General features: G+C 41.9%; 1 protein-coding gene across 5 annotated transcripts in view; it reads left to right on the forward strand.

Moving 5' to 3' along the window:
* Positions 1 to 523: 523 nt before the first annotated feature.
* The window catches only part of CEP162 (centrosomal protein 162), a 56491-nt gene continuing 35454 nt past the window's right edge, over positions 524 to 21560 (forward strand). The window contains exons 1-7 of one of the 5 annotated variants that reach the window (XM_077305315.1): positions 524 to 706; positions 2779 to 2885; positions 10251 to 10386; positions 15037 to 15147; positions 17307 to 17456; positions 18570 to 18756; positions 20513 to 20580. In XM_077305315.1, the coding sequence (XP_077161430.1) occupies positions 2826 to 2885; positions 10251 to 10386; positions 15037 to 15147; positions 17307 to 17456; positions 18570 to 18756; positions 20513 to 20580 (712 nt within the window). In that variant the 5' untranslated portion in view covers positions 524 to 706; positions 2779 to 2825. Of the gene's footprint in view, positions 812 to 1152; positions 1174 to 1247; positions 1408 to 2778; positions 2886 to 10250; positions 10387 to 15036; positions 15148 to 17306; positions 17457 to 18569; positions 18757 to 20512; positions 20581 to 21560 lie in introns of those variants that run through there. The other 4 variants (XM_077305322.1, XM_077305338.1, XM_077305330.1 and 1 more) reach the window with 4 other exon arrangements.

Genomic DNA, 21560 nt, shown 5'->3' on the forward strand with positions numbered 1-21560 from the left:
GTCCAATGGCACCTTTGGGCCAGGAGGGGATTTGTTCCGTGTGTGGGCATTCATGTTCATGAGCGCTTCCTCAGGCGGTGAAGTGGGGATCATGGGAGTATAGATGTGGAGAGAAAGTGGATTGGGGTCAAACTGGTAAACAGCATCACAGCATCCTCTGTTCCATTGTCTCTAAGGAAGTGTGCATGCACATGAACAGTTCACGTCTCTGTTGGTCTTAAAGGTACCACTTACTTGACTCCAATTTTGTTGTGATTCCAGTGTCTGTGAGTCATTGTCCCACAAGATCCACCATGGAACTAAAAGATAATCTTCCAAGGAACACGAGTGAATTCGGCGCCTCTTGCGTTAGTCTTTTTTCCCCCAACCACCTTTTTCGTGAGCCACCTTATCTCCGCCGCTAGATGGCGCGTCACCCTGCAGTGAGCTGCACCATCGGCCGCCGCACGTCACGTGACTTCCTCGGCCGCGTCCGTCTCATCAACTGCAGTCACGTGCTCTCGCACGGCGTCTGGAATGAGAGCGCCGTTCTCTGCCACGTGACCCCGAGTGAAGGCGTCTGTTCCCGACAGGCCAGCTCATGTGACCGCAGCATCTCCTATCCCTGGCTCCGCACGGTTTGCCCTACGGTGGCCCAGTGGCTCACTTTGTTTCCTAGGAAACTTCTCCGTTGACGCTGGAAGTCGAGCGCTTCGCCGCGGGAAAGGCGAGTCCCTCGTACCGGTTCCGTTGTGCAGCGGCAGGCGGAAGAGGGCAGGCAGAAGTGACCCTGGCCTTCGGGATCTCGGGAGAGAAGGGGCCATGCCCCTAGGTGGCTTTTGAGCAACTGGGGTGGGGTGGCTGTGGCCTCGGTTGTTCCCTATTCGCAGATTAAGGTCGCCTGGCAGCATCCGGGGGGGATCTTGCCAGTTCCATTTGCTCAGCCTTCCAGACTGAAAGCAGTTCAACCCGAGCTGCATCAGTGTTGGGTCTTTACACGTCATAGCAAAAGTTGGCAACTTGAAGTCAGGACAAAAGTTTGTAAAATTGTCGGGTGGCTCCCCCCCCCCCCCCGTATCCAGTCAAGCGCAACATATTTCTCCTACCCTTTCCCCAAACAACGCAGGGCAGGTGGCTGTGTGCATAGTATCTCCTTTCTCCCCCGTTCATTTTGTCCTCGGGGTGTAGTTTGCGGTAGGTCTTCCCATGCTCACAATAGCATCATGCTGCCTCCATAATGTATTCATGTATTTATGCATTCGATTTATATACTGCCCCTTACTGTGATGTCTAATGTTGATGTTGAACATGCTTATCAGTAGCTTTAGTATAAAAATCCTTTATACCGTTGCATCCCAGTGCTATGGAGTTGTGGCTACACCAGCTGATGGAATTCACTATTAGCATATGATGAGGGCTACTAGCCTGGTTGGTATTTTTTTTAAATTATGAAGTGTTAGTTATGATAGCTATAAGCAGAACCACTGTGTTCAGAGGCAGTATATCTGTGGGTTTCAAATGAGTTAGAGAAACTGCAATAAATAGCATTCATTAGAAGGAAGGTCAAGATGCATCATGCTAGCATTAATTGAAAACATGCTGACTAAATCAAAGGGGCAGTTTTTTTTTATGTTTTCAACTGTAACAACTGTAATGACTGTGTCAGATTAACATGCAGATAAGTCTTGATGCCAAGAAACTACAGAGCCATCCAGGTGTTATCATCACATTAACAGATAAAGAACACAAAATATCAGCAAACTTCTACAGACCACTGTTAAAACCTGGATTCATAAATATGTGTTCAGTGCATAGGAAAAGAAGGAAACTGAAGAAAATTAGAAATAACTAAAGAAATAGCTTGTTTTTTATGTATTGCTAGTAAATTAGTGCAATATTATTTCTTTAGTTTTTTCAACAGATTTTGAAAGAGAAAGTAGATTATGTGGTATTAGAAGAGGCAATTGTAATCTTCTTACATTTTCAGAGACCTTTTTCCAGGTGCTTACATAACAATACATGCAAATTGCTTGCTGAGATGTCCAGCTGGTCATTTTATGCTGGGCTGCCAAAGTGCTGTGCAGGGTTCACATGAAAAAGGGTTGTTCTCAGTGATAAACTACCCATATTAGGTTTGGTTGGGGAGATATTTTAAATAGACACTAGTCATATCTAAAGAGATTTAAAATGTATTGGATATGAATCTGGAAAGTCTTGATTTACTTCTCATTTCTTATGTATATATATATATATAGAGAGAGAGAGAGATGATTTTACAAAAGCAGCTTATGAATGACATTAAGAAAGCCTTGTATGATTCTGTACCTACTTTTGTGCAAACTCAGTGAGGGATGTTGTTGGTAGATACGTGTTAAAATGTTGCTGTTTTAAATGAGCTCTATGTCAAGAGTATTGTTTACTGACTTATGCAAAATTTGCAAGAAATGAATCCCAGTATTAATTGGGGAAATATCTGTGGAGTTTAAAATTTACTGAGATAATAGAATACTGACATATAAACTTTTTTTAAACTGCTGATAAGAAATTAGACGTAAATGAATTTACATTGTGTTTGTAAGCAGCATTACATGGATTATTCTTATGGCTTCCAAAAGACTTTCCCCCCCTGGATGTTTGATGAAGCATTGAAGTCCTCAGAATATAAGTAAAATGTACTGTCCGTTCTTGTACAAAATTTGGTAAAAACTTGGTTCAAAGTGTGAAGCACTAAATGCCGTGAGTAAATGAAAATTGAAATACATGACTATAGCATTAATTACATTTTCTTTTTCACTTTAGTATCTATTCATTCATATCAATGATTTGGAAATTTAAATCCAGTTCTGATGGCTCACCTATTTTCAAAAGAAGACCTAGATGAACAGTTTGAACAGTTTTTGAGAGAGGTATGCTTACGTTTCTCTTCACTGCCATTGTTTAAAAAGTATCTTGTAGCCTATTCTGAAGGCTTCCAGAGTGCCCCCAGTTTCTCAGTAAGATCTTTTCAGTGAATACACTGGCCTTGCATTGTAGCTATTAGGATGGAGTTATTTATTTCCCGAATACTATCTTCTTTTGCACTAGACCAGGATATTTTTACAGCCCTGGAAGGATTTCCCATATGGGTGGGAGTTAATTAATTTTTAATATATTTTAAAAATGTATTAAGTCTTTATCAGGTGATATGACCAAATATGGTCATGTTGACCTGCACCCTCCCCCCTCAAAATGGCCAATGATAGTCCTGGAGGAGGTGGAAAGGGGAGGAGCCCCATGTGGGTGTGTACACAGCTATGCTTCCCTACCATGTCCTGCAGATTGTACCGCTTCTGGGGTTTCTCGAAGGCTGAAGAATGTTTCAGGGGTTTCTCATCTCATGCTAAATAAGTTGAGAAAGGCTGCATCAGACCTACATTATAAAATTAGTGCACATGTCAAGTCTAGAACTAATTTAAATTAACTATGTATATGAAAGATTTTGTTTGTATTTTTAGATTTGAAAATGACTGTAAAAGTCTTATGCCTTGGTCCTTAAGTGGATACTACTGAAAGTAATGGGCTTTTCTTTTATGTAAACATACATAGACTTCAATTATTTATTCCATAGTAAGTGTGCACAGCCTTAGACCTGGTTGTTAGCCACTTATCAGAAATATATATATATTTGTGTTTTGCTCAGTATAGTCTTTATGGAGGGGAGAGGGTGTTCTGCCAGTGTCTTTTGTGCTGCTTACTTTAAATCAGTGGTTCCCAAACTTTCGGCCCATCACCCCCTTATTTCCATAAACTCACTCCCAATGCCCCTTGCCCTATAAAAAGAATTAGAATAGCAGTTTGCATGACCTGTCAAGGAAGATAACGATAAAATTCAAACAGTAACATTTAGTTGCACATTTATTCAAAATCCAATTAAAACTTTTTAGTTTGATTTATTTAACAAAATTGATGGGCTTGATCCAGTGATAGCAGTTTTCAAAGCCTGATAGTCATTTAGCTAGAATCTTAGTACATTTAGCAACTACTTCACTATTCAGTGAACTCTTAAGATGAATGGTCTTGATGAAGTGATACCAGTTTCCCAGAAGTCTTAAATCAACTTGTTCAATAATATGAAGTTAATGTCTTTGCTTGGAGAGAAATTGGATGACCACCCTAAACCCGCATTCCATCAAATATGATGTTGGAAGTGCAACAACTTCTTAATCACTGTCCATACTGCTGGATAGGGATCAGACATTTCCCTCTGTAACCATAACTTTTGGTATGAAACTTTGGATTCAGCTCAGTATCATTATGTAGCACTGGTAGTGTTTCCTCCATTACCCCAACAGTATCTGAAAATGGATTTATCACTCAATCTGGAGTTTCCATTGATAGAAGATCTACAAATCACTCAGTCATATTTTTTATGCAGCATATATCCAAATGGTCACAAAGATCTTGCAGATCATTATTTTGTGTCCTACATTTTTCTCCTGGCTCAGGCAGGCTTGAAAACTGGTTAACTTGAAACTTCTTGTATTGTGTTTGAATGGAGTTAACTTTGAAATCAATGTAGAGATGGCAGATTGGCCTTAATAAGATTGATCTAATCTCTTTGCAACTGCCAATTCGTTTAATCGAATTTTGCAAATGATTCTGATAAATAGGCAATGTCATGCCTGAGTAAACCCTTAGTGTCTTCAAAAAACTGCACAACAATGCCAAAAGTGTCATTAAAAGGTGATAAAAATTCTCATATTTCTAAACATTCTTTGTCTGGACATTCATGTTCCAGAAAATTATTAATATCATATTCATCATTAAAGAAGCTACCTAGTTTTGTTTTTTTAGAGGGGTTGTTTTGTTTTTTGAACTGCTGCATCCCAGTTTTGAGCAGTGCAGTTAAACTGCTGTGTCTTATTGGTTTGGGGTGCCTGGACACTAGCATAATTCTGAGATGCACTGGCTCGCGGGAAGTATAGGGAGATATGTTGGCACATCAGAATGGAAATGGGTCATGTCAGTGTCGTGCTGAGGAAGGAACAAGACTTACTTGGTGTTCTAAGCCTGCTGTCTTCTCAAGCACATTCTGCCAGCAATATCCCTGACATCCTCACAACACTCCAGCAGAAATTGTGAAAAGTAAAAAAAACACCTTCTCCTCCCAACCACCTGCAGCCAATCAAAGGATTGGGGAGATCTGCCACAAGGCACCTATATCAAAGGCACAAGAACATGCAATTGCAGGTTGCAATTGACTTATGGAGACTCAGTAAGGTTTTCAAGGCAAGAGATGTTCAGAGAAGGCTGCAAAGAGTGAGCACTTTGCGGCTTCTTTTGCCTCTGCTAGCTCTTGCCCAGCGCAATTTTTAAAACAATTCAGTCACTGGCATCCCTTCTAAGCAGATCATCTGAAACTTCTAATTCACCTATTAGCTGTGAGTCATTTCTGAGCTTTTTTGCAGATAAAATCTTGTCACTCCACCAGGATTTCTCCACCAGGATGGATGCAGTTAGCGAACGTGAGGCCCCTTGGCTGCCTCAAGATCCCATATTGGACCGCTTCTGTACACTTTCCTGATGTGGACAGAGCTCTGACAGCTTTTTGGTTGACCCCTGGATCCATGCCCCTCCTGGCTGGTGAAGGCTGATAAAGAAAGAGTACAGGTCTCTCTCTGGGACAATTTCAACTTATCCCTGACCACAGGGATTTGCTTGGAGAAACTGAAGGAAGCAGTGGCTATACCACTTTTGGAAAGAAAAAAAAAACACTGGATAGAACTGACTCAGCCAGCTACCATCCAGTGTCACATCTATCATTCCTGAGTATGGTAGTTGAGCAAATGATTGCAGAACAACTACAGATTTATCTGGAGGAAACATTGGCCTTTGATACTTTGCAATTCAGCTTCAGACCTTGTCATGGAGTGGAAACAGCTCTGATCACCCTTACATACAACCTCTGGAGGAAAATGGATATAGGCGGGTCGGCGCTCCTAGTTCTTTTAGACCCTGCAGCAGCATTCGACATAATAGTTCATGGGCTCCTGGCCCCAGCGCCTAACCAACTCGGGGATAAGGAGCACAGTCCTGAAATGTCTGCAGTCCTTTCTCCAAAATCGGGAACAGAGGACAGCAATAGGGGGAAACTCCTCCCAGTGGTACGCACTAACATGTAGAGTCTCACAGGGAGTGATTCTGTCTCCAGTATTGTTCAACATCTATATGCACCCCCTCACCCAGTTAATCCAGGGTTTCAGACCAGAGTGTTATCAGGATGCCAATGACACCCTGCTGTATCTGTGAATGGATGGCCATCCATGGACACCCCCTGGTGCACTGACCAGTTGTCTAGAGGCAGTGACAGATCAGCTCACGTCGAGTCAGCTGAAGATGAATCCAGCTAAAACAGAGGTCCTCTGGCTGCATCAGTATGCTCCAAAGGAGGCAGTACAACTCTTGTAAGGGTGAAATTAACAACTCTGACCACTGTTAGGAGCCTGGGCTTGATCCTGGACTCTCCATTATCAGTGGAAGTCCAAGTCACAAATGATGCCCATCAGCTTTATACCACTTTTACCGAGCTAGTGCCTACCTGTCAGCACCCAACCTGACCACTGTGATCCATGCAACTGTCACCTCCAGGTTAGATTACTAAAACTTGCTCTACACAGGGCTAACCTTCTATCTGTTCCGGAAACTTCAGCTGGTCCAAAATACAGCAGGATTATATTCATCTAGTGCTCTTCCGGTTGCATTAGTTCCAGATTGGGGACTGAATTTGATTCAAGGTGTTGGTACTTACCTTTAAGGCCTTAAATGTTCTGGAACCTTTGTTCTTGCTGGACCGCCACCTCCCTTATGTCTATGCTTGAGCTCACAAAATCTTCAAGGTCCCTGACTCCAGAGAAACAAAATTGGCTTCAAGCAGAGTCAGGGCTTTCTCTGCCTTGGTGAAACTGTCTTCTGGAGGAGATCAGGGCCCTGCAGGACCTAAAACAATTCCGCAGGGCCTTCAAGACAGCTATTCTTCCAAGCCTATGGTTGTGGCCTACAGATTATTTATTGATTGATTGATTACCCGCAAAATTGGACTCCTTACACAGAAATCGTATAGGAAATAACAAGATGCCAGGCAATTACTTCAGTATAGCAATTGATATTATAATTTCATTGTTTTATTCTATTTAACATATTGTGAGCTTCCATGAGCCTTTGGGAAAGGGCAGCATAGAAATATGAAAATAAATTAAATATTCCTTAAAATCCTAGTGATCAGACAATTTATAGATCAAGAGCTTGTAAGTGCTCCCCCCCCCAGCTGTTACTCTGCTGTTGGAAGTTGACAGAATGGCTGGACATAGAAGGTTTCCAGACCTCAGTTGCAACATCTGGGGAGGTTTCAGTTTCTCCAGTTATAATACTCCAAGGAGTGTCAGCATCATCCAAGTCCCATGTGCTGAGCAGACAATGTAATTACAAAAGAACCAGAATGTCCATCACATACCTGTAAGATTCCCAGCTTCTTACATTTTAGGCAGCAGTGTTGCATTAATAGTAGGCCATTGTTTAAAAGGCATTACTTAAAGTTGACTCTGTTGTTTATAGAGTATATGATTGTTATTTATAGGATGTGCATTAAACATATATTTTAAAGGTAAACCTGATTTCTCTGGATAGGTGTTTCTCTATTAAGGGGGGGGGGAGAGCTGTTAATTTTGACCTTGCAAGTTATTGCAAGTTGCTTCATATGGGCCCATTATGCACGGCCGCCGAAACAGCGATTTCGGGTCACATGGAAAACGCGGAGGGGGAAGACGCGATGCATACCGGTTATGTACGGGGCGGGGCGCGACGGCGGCAAAACCCAGAGTAACCGATTATGCACGCGGCGATCCGGGCGCCGCTTCTGGTTGCGCCCCGGTCACCCGGAAGCTGCGCTTTCTTCCACGTTTCACTGACGCGGCTTTTTCAGCGGCATGCACCGAAGCTGCGGCCAGTTGCAGCCGGCTCCGTGCGTTATCGGTGATTTTAGTCGCCGCCATTCCACCCCGAATGTGCGCTAAAACCCCCGTGCATAATGGGTCATGGGGTTGGGCACTTCGGCATCCGAAGCGGCCATTCCCGCCCGAAGCAGCTAAAGTGATTTCGGGGGTGGGGGGGGATGTAACTGATGCACTGGACTTTGAAATTGCTTGGAGCTCATATTACAAGAATTACAGCAGCCTTGCAAGCAGAAATGTTTCCTGCCTAATAAATGTTTTAGTAACCTTCCACCTATCTTTGCATTACTATTAATCATGCTGTTTTGTCCTCCTGAAAGGGAAGAAAGAGCCAGGTCTTTAGTTAACAGAGAAGCTACCTTCTTCAATCACCTGGAGGTAGTTCTCAGACATGTCAAATATTTTTTGAGTGGCCCTTTGCAAACTTGAGTTGTAATACTATACTACTTTCAAATGACAGCTTTAGTTTGAAAGGACAGAGTGGTCTATGATAGACACCTGCGGGTAGGAAATCTAAGGGATGCTAGCAAGCCATTTTGCAAAGGTGACAGAATAGCCAGGTTGTCTAAAATAACCTGACAGTTGTCCCCAGCTACTTGTACCTGGAGAGGGGGAAACCACTTCAGCTGATGGTGTGGTTAGCTGGGATCAATACGACTCAGATAACCTTTCTCTGAAGAGGAGCTCTGAAGAGCTAGCCTTAGTTAAAAGCTCCACGTGTGGTGGTGTCAGTTTTGTCATAGAATCATAGAGTTGGAAGTGACCATACAGGCCATCTTGTCCAACCCCCTGCTCAATGCAGGATCAGCCCAAAGCATCCAAGAAAACTGTGTATCCAACCTTTGCTTGAAGACTGCCAGTGAGGGGGAGCTCACCACCTTCTTAGGCAGCCTATTCCACTGCTGAACTACTCTGACTGTGAAAAAAATTTTTTCCTGATATCTAGCCTATATCGTTGTACTTGTAGTTTAAACACTGCGTGTCCTTTCCTCTGCAGCGAACGGAAACAGCATCCTGCCCTCCTCCAAGTGACAACCTTTCAAATACTTAAAGGGGGCTATCATTTCCCCTCTCAACCTCCTTTTCTCCACCTCTCCCTCAACCTATCTTCATAAGTCTTGGTCCCTTAGCCCCAGATCATCTTCGTCGCTCTCCTCTGTACCCTTTCAATTTTATCTACGTCCTTCTTGAAGTGAGGCCTCCAGAACTGCACACAGTACTCCAGGTGTGGTCTGACCAGTGCCGTATACAATGGGACTATGACATCTTGTGATTTTGATGTGATGCCCCTGTTGATACAGCCCAAAATGGCATTTGCCTTTTTTATCGCTGCATCACACTGCCTGCTCATGTTTAGCATACAATCCACAAGTACCCCAAGGTCTCGTTCACACACAGTGTTACATAGAAATGTATCCCCCATCCAGTAGGCATGCTTTTCATTTTTCTGACCCAGATGCAGAACTTTACACTTATCTTTATTGAATTGCATCTTGTTCTCATTTGCCCATTTTTCCATTGTATTCAGATCTTGTTGAACTCTGTCTCTATCTTCTGGAGTATTTGCCAGTCCTCCCAATTTGGTGTCATCTGCAAACTTGATGAGTAGTCCCTCCACCCCCTCATCTAGATCATTAATAAATATGTTAAAAAGTACCAAACCGAGCCCTGAGGTACCCCACTACTCACCTCCCTCCAGTCTGATGAAACAAGACTGGTTGTACTGTACAGTACAAGTTGTACTGTAGTTGTTTGTCTTGGAGAGCACAGCCTTACTCTCATACTTCATGATTATGAGATCTTTCCAAGCTGTAAGGATGGTTGATCAGCTGAGAGAGTCCTCGCTACTGTTCTGTCCCTTGACTCAGTCTGCCAATGCTGCTGCTTTTCGACCTCAGATATGACTGGAGATGGTTACTTTAGCCAGATTTTAATTTTATTTCTCAGAAAGGCTGGTATATATCCAGCTGTACTAGGAATACTTGGAAGTTATCTGAGATGAAACCATAGCTGTAAAAGCAAAAAACAAAACAAAACAAAAATGGGGGAGGGGAGCTAGAAACATCGCAACTGTACTTATTCTGGCTGTTTTACTGTGGCTGAACTCAAAAGATTTCTATGGCATGTCCAAACCAAACGTACACATTAAAACATAATCTTAAGCTTTCTTGAATACAGTGGGACAAACAGTCCTTACAATTGGGTCATGCCGTATATTTTGGAGAGCCAATAACAATAAAATAGCCCAATGACAGGGCACTTAATAATAGTCTGCTTCTGATTCAGTCTCTTTCAGATGATTCAATTGGAAATGAACCAAAGAAAAAATCCAGTGTCCTTGAAACTCTCGGACAAGCCAGGAATAAAGAACGGAAGAAGCACCCTGTGCCCTGGTGGATAACTGAAGACGATTCAGATGATGGTAGAAATTTTATGCTATTTTGTATTTCAAGTATCTTTGTCGTTTGTGGCCACAAGGTGTCAGTCAAGGCCTTTTTGTGTTCATGGCTTCAGAGTATGTCAAAATTTATTTTCTCCTTAGTTTAAGTCATTATACGTGATCAAAGTTACGCATTAAGACTGTACTCCTGCTAGGTAGTGATTCCCATTGAGCACAGTAGGGCTGCCTTCTGAGCAAAGGTGTTTAAGATTATACTGTGTCTTCAAATATTTACTGGCAGCATATCGAGTATGACATACAACAGCCGCGAGAGATTGTTGTTGTTATGTGCGAAGTCGTGTCCGACCCATCGCGACCCCATGGACAATGATCCTCCAGGCCTTCCTGTCCTCTACCATTCCCCGGAGTCCATTCAAGTTTGCACCTACTGCTTCAGTGACTCCATCCATCCACCTCATTCTCTGTCGTCCCCTTCTTCTTTTGCCCTCGATCTCTCCCAGCATTAGGCTCTTCTCCAGGGAGTCCTTCCTTCTCATGAGGTGGCCAAAATATTTGAGTTTCATCTTCAGGATCTGGCCTTCTAAAGAGCAGTCAGGGCTGATCTCCTCTAGGACTGACTGGTTTGTTCGCCTTGCAGTCCAAGGGACTCGCAAGAGTCTTCTCCAGCACCAGAGTTCAAAAGCCTCAATTCTTTGACGCTCGGCCTTCCTTATGGTCCAACTTTCGCAGCCATACATTGCAACTGGGAAGACCATAGCCTTGACTAAACGCACTTTTGTTGGCAGGGTGATGTCTCTGCTTTTTAGGATGCTGTCTAGATTTGCCATAGCTTTCCTCCCCAGGAGCAAGCGTCTTTTAATTTCTTTGCTGCAGTCCCCATCTGCAGTGATCTTGGAGCCCAGGAAAATAAAATCTGTCACTATCTCCATTTCTTCCCCTTCTATTTGCCAGGAATTGAGAGGGCCGGATGCCATGATCTTTGTTTTCTTGATGTTGAGTTTCAAGCCAACTTTGGCACTCTCCTCCTTCACCCGCATCAACAGGCTCTTTAGTTCCTCTTCACTTTCTGCCATTAGAGTGGTATCATCTGCATATCTGAGGTTGTTGATATTTCTCCCTGAAATCTTGATCCCAATTTGTGACTCCTCTAATCCCGCATTTCTCATGATGTGCTCTGCATACAAGTTAAATAGGCAAGGCGACAGTATACAGCCTTGCCGAACTCCTTTCTCAATTTTGAACCAGTCAGTGATTCCATGTTCAGTTCTCACTGTTGCTTCTTGACCTGCATATAAATTTCTCAAGAGACAAATAAGATGCTCTGGTATTCCCATCTCTTTAAGAACTTGCCACAATTTGTTGTGCTCCACACAATCAAAGGCTTTAGCATAGTCAATGAAGCAGAAGTAGACGTTCTTCTGGTACTCCCTAGCTTTCTCCATGATCCAGCGTATGTTGGCAATTTGATCTCTAGTTCCTCTGCCTCTTCGAAATCCTGCCTGTACTTCTGGAAGTTCTCGGTCCACATATTGCTGGAGCCTAGCTTGTAGGATTTTGAGCATAACTTTGCTAGCATGAGAAATTAGTGCGATGGTGCGGTAGTTTGAACATTCTTTGGCATTGCCCTTCTTTGGGATTGGAATGTAAACTGACCTTTTCCAATCCTGTGGCCATTGTTGAGTTTTCCAAATTTGCTGGCATATTGAGTGTAGCACTTTTACTGCATCGTCCTTTAAGATTTTGAATAGTTCAACTGGAATGCTGTCACTACCACTAGCTTTATTGTTGCTCAGACTTCCTAAGGCCCATTTGACTTCACATTCCAGGATGTCTGGCTCCAGGTCAGTAACTACCCCATTGTGGTCATCAGGGATGTTAAGCTCGCTCTTGTATAGTTCTTCTGTATAATTTTGCCACCTTTGTTTGATCTCTTCTGCTTCTGTGAGGTCCCTACCATTTTGGTCCCTTATCATACCCATCTTTGCATGAAACGTTCTCTTCATATCTCCAATTTTCTTGAAAAGATCTCTGGTCCTCCCCATTCTATTGTTTTCTTCTATTTGTTTGCACTGTTCATTTAAGAAGGCATTCTTATCTCTTCTAGCTTTTCTCTGGAATTCTGCATTCAATTGGGTGTATCTTTCTCTTTCTCCCTTGCCTTTCACTTCCCTTCTCTCCTTAGCTATTTGTAAAGCTTCCTCAGACAGCCATTTTGATTTCTTGCATTTCTTTTTCTTTGGGATGGTTTTAGTTGCTACCTCTTGTACAATGTTGCGAACCTCCGTCCATAGTTCTTCAGGCACTCTGTCTATCAGATCTAATTCCTTAAATCTATTTGTCACCTCCACTGTGTATTCGTCAGGGATATGATTTAGTTCATACCTGAGTGGCCTAGTGCTTTTCCCTACTTTCTTCAATTTAAGCCTAAATTTTGCAACAAGAAGTTCATGATCTGAACCACAATCAGCTCCTGGTCTTGTTTTTATTGACTGGATAGAACTTTTCCATCTTTGGCTGCAGAGCACATAGTCAATCTGATTTCTGTGTTGACCGTCTGGTGATGTCCATGTGTAGAGTCGTCTCTTGGGTTGCTGGAAAAGAGTGTTTGCTATGACCATTGTATTCTCTTGACAAAATTCTACCAGCCTGTGCCCTGCTTCATTTTGTACTCCAAGGCCAAACTTGCCTGTTATCCCGGTTATCTTTTGGCTTCCTACTTTAGCATTCCAATCCCCCATGATGATAAGCACATCATTTTTGGGCGTTGCTTCTAGAAGGTGTTGTAGGGCTTCATAGAACTGATCAACTTCACCCTCTTCAGCAGCAGTGGTTGGGGCGTAGACCTGGATCACTGTGATGTTGAATGGTTTGCCTTGGATTCGAACTGAGATCATTCTGTCATTTTGGGGATTGTATCCCAAGACTGCTTTTCCTACTCTCTTATTGATTATGAATGCTACTCCATTTCTTCTGCGAGATTCTTGTCCACAGTAGTATACCTGATGGTCATCTGAATTAAATTCACCCATTCCTGTCCATTTTAGTTCACTGATTCCTAAAATGTCGATGTTCAGTCTTCTCATTTCTTGTTTAACCACGTCCAGCTTGCCTTGATTCATGGATCTGACGTTCCAGGTTCCTATGGAATAAAATTCTTTACAGCATCGGACTGTCTTTTCGCCACCAGTTACTTCCACAACTGAGCGTCCTTTCGGCTTTGGCCCAGCCGCTTCATTCATTCTGGCGCTACTCGTACTAGCCGTCTGCTCATCCCCAGTAGCATATTGGACACCTTCCGACCTGAGGGGCTCATCTTCCAGCGTCATATCGTTATGCCTATTGGAACTGTCCATAGAGTTTTCATGGCAAAGATACTGGAGTGGTTTGCCATTGCCTTCTCCAGTGGATCACCTTTTGTCAGAGCTCTCAGCTATGACCTGTCCGTCTTGGGTGGCCCTGCACGGCATAGCTCATAGCTTCACTGAACTACGCAAGCCCCCTTGCCACAACAAGGCAGCGATCCTTGAAGGGGGTCGCGAGAGATACCTCCTTCCTATGCTAAGTATAAACCTGCCAGACCCATCCATTGCCGCTATAGTCTTCTTATGCATTCTAAAGAGCAGGGTACCTGCTGCCTACCTGGTTTATTTATTTACTTCATTTATCCCCAAGCTTTCTCCCCCAGTCATTACCCAAAGCCACGTACATCGTTCTCCTCTCCTCTGTTTTATTCTCACAGCAGCCCTGTCAGGTAGATCAGGCTGAGAATGTGTGATTGGCCAGAGGTTCCCCAACAGACTTCTGTGGCAGAGTAGGGATTTGAACTTGGATCTCTCGTATCTTAGTTTTAACATCTTAACACTACTATGCCATGTTGACTCTCTCTTTTACTTCATTCTGTCCTGACACCCCTGTGAGTTAGTACACTGAGAAAGACTGACCCATACTAATTTGTACTGTGTAAGGTCTTGCTTATAAATATGGGATTGGGTCTCCCTCACTGGCTGAGTAAAATAGAAATCAACATTATTGGACTACTTCCACAACTGATCGAATGCTGCGGTGTGATATGTTTGTAATCCAATACCCTTGGATTACTTGTAGTCTAGTTATGGTATCCTTTTCTGTATATTGATTGATTGAAATATGTGATCCAACAAGTCCCTAGATCTAGGGACATGGTTCAAATAGCAATCAAGCCTTAATTACAAATGGGATCAAATGCTCTGGGGTCTTCAATTCCTCTCCTGCCTCAGACCAGCAAAAGTACATTTTTAGTGGCTTCTGAGACTGAGAAATGAGATAAGCCAGTGAGAAGCAATGAGAAAATGAGATACAAAGATAAACTACTCAGAAGTAAATTGTAGGGATATTAGTTTCCTGTTTACGCATTTGAGCAGTTCTTCGATTCTAGGAAAGCTAATTTGCCTATCACAGCAGATAATGTTTGTATCAACTTCTTGATATACTTGGATCCCTTTGCTTTTAAGCAGAGACTGTAGTTAAGCAGGTGCTTTTTCCAAATCCTGATCTCCTTGCTTGATATGTTAAATAGCTGTTATCTGTTTATACAGTTTTTCTTTATTCTTCTATTATCTTAGTATTAAAATCTTCTGGGTTTTACAATCTTTTTGGCCTTCTATATGTGCTCTTTCTGTCTTCTTTCCTGAGATCGAAAGGCAAGGTTTATCAAACAGGGAAATGAGAAGAAAACAGTGGGGGAGAAAAATGAAATGCTTGAAGATGGTGAAAAGAAGATACCACCATCAAATAACCAGTCTGGTACTAGCTTTAAGTTTCTTGCTTGTAGTTATCAGCTAGTTGTTCATTTTAGATATACAGATGTTTTTCTGACCTGATAATTGCAGAAAAATACAGATTTACACACAACCTTGCAGTAGTGAGTTCGGGGGGGGGGGGTTCCTTTGGGTAAACTTACAGGAAATATTTCACTTGTTGCTGAATAATTTAAGATGGTTCTGTATTGTATCATGAACTGCATGTCATCTGATTCAGTGCTGATTGGGCCTATGTCAGTTCAACATAGCTCTGGGCTTAGGTCTCCCCCATTTCCATTAGCATATGCATAGAGGCCTGAATGTACAGATTGTGAAGTGGGGCTCCATGAATTGATATGTAAACATGATATCCAGTGTGTGGACATTAGAACGGTTCTAGGCATTTACACTGGTAGGTGAGAGTGCCATAATTCTGAACTGCAACTCTATGTTGCATTAAAGAGCCATGCATGGCAATGACTTTAGTGTCCCAGTGTGGAATGAGTTTAGGAGCGCCAACTCTGGGTCAGGAAATTCCTGGGGATTTGGGAGGTGGAGTCTGGGAAGAGTGGATATCAGTGGGATATAATGTTATAGAATCTACCCTCTAAAGCATTCCTTTTCTCCAGGAGAGCTGATCTCTGTCATCCCAAGATGTTGTAATTCCAGGAGATCTCCAGACTCCATTGATTACTATTCACAGATTGGATTATAAATTGCACTGCATAGATTTTTTTGTCCACTGGTGGTCTAACTACTTTTAAAATTACATGAATATGTATAGTGCTTTGTGTAAATTGTTAGCTATGGAACACATTGTACACTTTTATTTTCAAGTCATGGTCATTATAGCCTAGTTACTGATTTTAAATGAATTGCCTAATTATATGTGATACAGTGTGAAAATAGTTGCCGAGTCATTTTTCAGCTGGGTAACACAACTTATCCTTTTCTTTGGTCCCGAACCCATTACTCCTAAATACTTGTGAATGCCCTGTGTGTAGTTAAAGTAGTTACTCCTAAACCTTTTTCAAGTGCATCCCGAAGCAAAGCCCTGGCCAAATTCAGTGTGCTGGAGAAATCCCTTAAAGCAAAGAAAAGTGTGCATTTAAACAAAGAAGAAATCCCTGCTACTGATGACCACACTGAGGGTAACGTCTACTCTGGCTTTTCATTTTTAAAAAACCCAAAAACTTACGATGCTCACACATTGGTGGTAGAAAATAGATTGCCTCCTGTGAAAGAGCCCAGTCATCTAAATGTCATCATTAAGAATCCAGATACATTCTTAAGGGCAGAGGACTGTTCAGTAAATTAAATAAGTAACTTGGTAAGTGAGGTTGGCAGGCTATTGTGTTGGTATGGAACAGGGTCTTGAAGTAGTGAAACAAGGAGCAGTGTTCATGATCCGAAGAATTCCATCTATAACCAGAAAGAGCTTCTGTGCTTGCAGTCCCCATCTTCCATTAAATCTACTCCTGAGGGTTTCTTTCTCATTTATTTCACGGCTGCAGTGGGAAGGAAGAGAGACTGCTTTGTAGCCATTTGGATTCAAATCCATATCTAATTTAATTTATTAATAAGAGTGTTGCTTGAGTTCTTACGTTTTTAGTACACTTGTATCTCTCGTGCATAATATTAGTGTTCCCATATAAGTATTTGTGTGTTTCAGTATCTGAGGGACTGTGTCTCCCAATATGTCCCCCCTCCTTGGCCCCAAAGGTATCTGCCTGACCCCAGCCTGGTAGAATGAATTGCTGTCTGAGATCAGGGCCATGAGAGGGCTGTCATAGTTCTGCAGGGCCTGCAAGATGGCACGCTTCCACCAGGCTTATGGTTGAGGCCAGGGCACCTTAACATTATGTGTCAAGGCCTCCCACCTCTTTTCTCCTCTCAGGTCCCCCTCCCCTTTTTTTTTCTTTGGCTGGGCATATGTTCCTGGCCTATAGCCAATTCTGCAGGCCAGACTGAAGGCAACTGGGGTGGGTGGGGATGTTGGGTTGTTAGTTTTAATTTTTAGGATGTTTTAAAATTTGTCTATGAATATTTTAGTCTATGTCGTAAACCACCCCGAGCCTGCTTGCAGAGATTATCAGTCTACAAATCATCAAATGATAAATAACTAAATAACTATTGGTGTTAATAGTGGCTTCTTTTTTAAAGGAATACGTGGCACAAGGGGAAGTTTTCTGAAGTCACAAAGGCTTTCCCATCCCATTGTGGAAATTGATGAAGATAATGCGGAGAGCACTCAACTCCCACAAGAGAGTGGCATATCTGTTTCTTTGAGCAGAGATAGCCTGGAAACTAATGGTAAAATTAATCAAGACATTCAGACTTTCTTTGCTTCCACCCCTCTAAATGTTTATCTAGTCAGTAACTAATGTATCAAAATAGATTCTGTTGATCTGAAACAGGAGGAACAAAGTTTGAGTCCAGTGGCACCTTTAAGACCAGCAGACTTTTTTTCAAGGTATAAGCTTTTGTGTGTAAGCACACTTCTTCAGGTACTTAAATATCATCCAATATCAAAATAGTCTTCAAATACCTATATATCTTCGGATACCAATATATCAAAAGTATAGTATTGTGGGACTGCAAACAGACAGAAATGGTGGTAAAGAGGGAAGAATGAACAAGTCGCTTTAATTCAGTGTTATATATCTAAAAGCATAAGATCAATCCAAATAGGTATGTAGCTAAGTGTCAGTTTAATTTGTATATCTTAACTAGACTTATGTTTCTCTGACTTGCACCCTTACATAATTATTTCATATCCAACCGTCTGTGCCTATGTGAAGACAAACAGCTCTCATACCAGGAATGGTTTCCCTATCAGTCAAATAAATTGCTCTTCTCAGATAATTCCTCTGTAGTCATAAACTTACTTGCTCAGGAGAAATAAGCAACTATGCATGATAAGACTGCTTAATGAATCTCTGGAAACTGACATTTGTCACATCAACGTGCCAGTTGGTGCAGTCGTTCTTAGTCTGTTGTTTGGACCCCAAAAGTGGAGCTCATAAGAGGAGTCAGAAGACCAAAAGGGAAGAGGGTAAGCTGAGAGAAGGTTCTAAGAGTCTTGGTGGCAAATTTGGGTGTACCTGCGCAAGATAACCATAAGATACTTAGACATGTGTGTAACTAATATCAGATCCTTGTCTTTTTCTTGAGGAAGAAAAAAGCAGTGTGGACTTAGTTTTCAAATAGACTGCAAGAAGTTGAACAATATTAGAAATGGGCTCCACCTCTAGAAGTCTGAGAACCAGTGGGTTAATTGCGTTACGGAATCTGGGTTCTGTCTTGCATTCTTCTTAGCAGCTATATTGGGAAATTCCTCCCCTAAAATTAACGACTTATGAAAATGTATTATTCTGATCTAAGTGATTCTAATTCTGTTCATGGTTTGATGTTCTTACATTTTAGATTCAGTTGTGGCTTCAGGTCCTAATGAGAATTTATTGGGCATCGGATTGGATACTTTGGAAGAACAAGAAGAAAAGGAGAAGTTCTTTGCCAATCTTGAGAAAGGAGTATCATCTACCATTGACTATTCCAAATTAAATAAGCAGCTGGATTCCAATGATTCTGAAGCGTTACAAGCTTTTCTACGGTAAAGTAATAAAAGAGCAAACTATGGTATTAAAATTAAGACTTGACAAATTTGAGTCCATTTTATTTATATGTAAAACCCTTTAAGTATGAATCTGTGGGTTTAAAGAGACCCAGGATTTCTAACATCCTGAAAGTACTCAGACTAGCATTATATAGTTTCGGTATTTATGCTTTGGCACATTAAACATGCATAAATTTCAGTATATGATTAAGATTGTAACTTGGAACAGGAGAGAGGAGGTAGAAGACTAGGAGAAATAAATGGGACAGAAGAGTGGAAGTGAGGCAGCTATTCCTGCGCTGGAATGCAAATAACTGGATAGCTTCACTTAGATAAAAGATATACTAACTACAGACTTTTTCACTGTATTTTTACAAAGGAAACTTCCACAGTGCTATTAAGACCTGAGGAGTTTTGTTTGTACAAATAGAGGTCTACCTGTTGTTATGTTAGATTAAATTCCACTACCTGCTTGAGGACAGGCTGCTTAAAGTGTGTTCCTTATAAAAATACAGAAAAACTGGTTTTCCTTGGACTGAGACATAGACCCATTATGCACAGGGGGAATAACGCATATTCGGGGTGGAATGGCGGCGACTAAAATCACCGATAACGCACGGTGCCGGCTTCAACTGGCCGCAGCTTCGGTGCATGACGCCGAAAAAGCCGCGTTAGCAAAACGCGGAAGAAAGCACAGCTTCCGGGTGACCGGGACGCAACCAGAAGCGGCGCGGGGGTCGCCGCGTGCATAATCGGTTACTCTGGGTTTTGCCGCCGTCGCGCCCCGTCCCGTGCATAACCGGTGTGCTTCGTGTCTTCCCCCTCTGCGTTTTCCATGTGACCCGAAATCACCGTTTCGGCGGCCGTGCATAATGGGCCATAGTCCAGCAATGAAATTATGAGCTGGTACATTAAACCTTTCTAAACCTGTTGACCTAAGTGGTGCCCTCAGAAGATAGATTATGTCCTTGGTTCACACAATATTTTACTGTGCCTTTTATGACCCTCAACATAAATTTTACATGGAGTGTTTTTTAGCCAAGAGCACTGATACCTCTGTCTGAATGAAACTTCATAGTCTTCTTATCACTATGGTGCCTGAGAGAATTGAGAAGACAGCCTGTTTCCTCCAGAGTGCTCAGTTCACTCTTCAGAGTTGCAGTTAACATTTTATCCAGAATTTTTCAGTTTTATGTATTAACTGGACTTCTTCTGTATAATGCCAATAAAGGTCATATGCTTGTATGTATGTGAAAGTGTATAATCCTGTTTAGGATTGTACTATAAATGTTTCAAGATCCGATCAGCTTATGGAACACGTCTCGGAAGTCACAGAAAATATATTTAAGATGAGAGTGTGCAACGACTACATCCAGTGTGAATAATCATTTTTGTCCAAGATATACTAGAATGATAATATTCAAGTATGGATTTGAATACGCTGTCCTGAATTCTTCTTGAAGAATATTATTCACTTCATTTAGGATTTAGCAAATGTCAACAGCAGTGGTTAGATAATAATGTCTTTCAGACACCTTTGTTGTATCTGGCAATAATGTTTTTGAAGAATCTTGTTAGAGAAACGTGTTAGTGCTACTTGTTTTCTATCTCTGTGGCCTTAAGTATATTTAATTTTTGGAAATATGTTGCTAACAGGGAATTGGGACTTTTAAAATCAACAGTAGGGAAAATCTCTTCAGCACAACACTTGGAGAAAGACAATTTGATACAAGTAATAATGTCACTTCTGCAGAGATCTCCCAGGTGTGGAACAGATGGAAGAAGAAAATGAAGATGAACAGAATGATCATGAAAAATCTGGTAACATCACTTTGCTTTCAGATAATTGGTTCAAGTCCTTATGGTGTCCTGTAGTTGACAGAGTCATAATCAGCTTATAGAATTAATTGCCTTAACAAGTTACCACAGCAAACGTCATGTGCAACTTCAATAAACCAATGAATGAGGCATAAGCAGTAGCTTCCTGCTGTGTTTAGAATCTCTTCCTTGCTGGGGGCCACTTATAACTAGAAGCCACAAATAAGACTATACTGCTGGCAGCTCTTGGAGGCAGCCTGTTAAATACAGTTAAATACAGGTGGAAAGCATTGCAGAACTGATGACTGTGAACAAAAATTTTCAGACTTTACTGCAGAATATCAGTATAAAATATTTATTTATTTATTTAGATTTTTATACCACCCTTCCCTACGGCTCTGGGCGGTTTACATAAAACATTTTGAAACATTTACATAGAACACTCAAAATCAATATAACAATAACATACCAACTAGAACACTATTTTAACAATAACTTTGACACTCCCTCAGTAGGTTCGGTCCCTCAGTCTGGGGGGGGGGGGACCTGTAGATGTTATGGGTCAGTCGGCCTCACCAAATGCCTGGTGGAAGAGCTCCCTTTTACAGGCCCTGTGGAATTGTGGAAGATCTGGCAGGGCCCTGATCTCTTTGGGGAGCTCATTCCACCAGGTGGGGACCAGGACTAAAAAAGGCCCAGGCCCTTGTTGAGGTCCAATGTGCCTCTTTAGGGCCAGGGATCCACAGCCTGTTGGAAGTGGCAGAGCGTAGCGCTCTTCTGGGGGTATAGGCAGGGAGGCGGTCTTTCAGATACACTGGGCCCAGACCGCACATGGCCTTAAAGGTGATTACCAAAACCTTAAACTTAATCCGGAATTCAACTGGGAGCCAACCAAGTTCTATTAGCTTTAAGACAGAATATTTAAAAGTTCAAATGCAAACAAACAATATTTTCCTGTATCTGAAAGAAAAATTAACACATTT

Source organism: Paroedura picta, chromosome 1 (assembly GCF_049243985.1).
Source record: "Paroedura picta isolate Pp20150507F chromosome 1, Ppicta_v3.0, whole genome shotgun sequence".
NCBI classification, from domain to species: Eukaryota; Metazoa; Chordata; class Lepidosauria; order Squamata; family Gekkonidae; genus Paroedura; species Paroedura picta.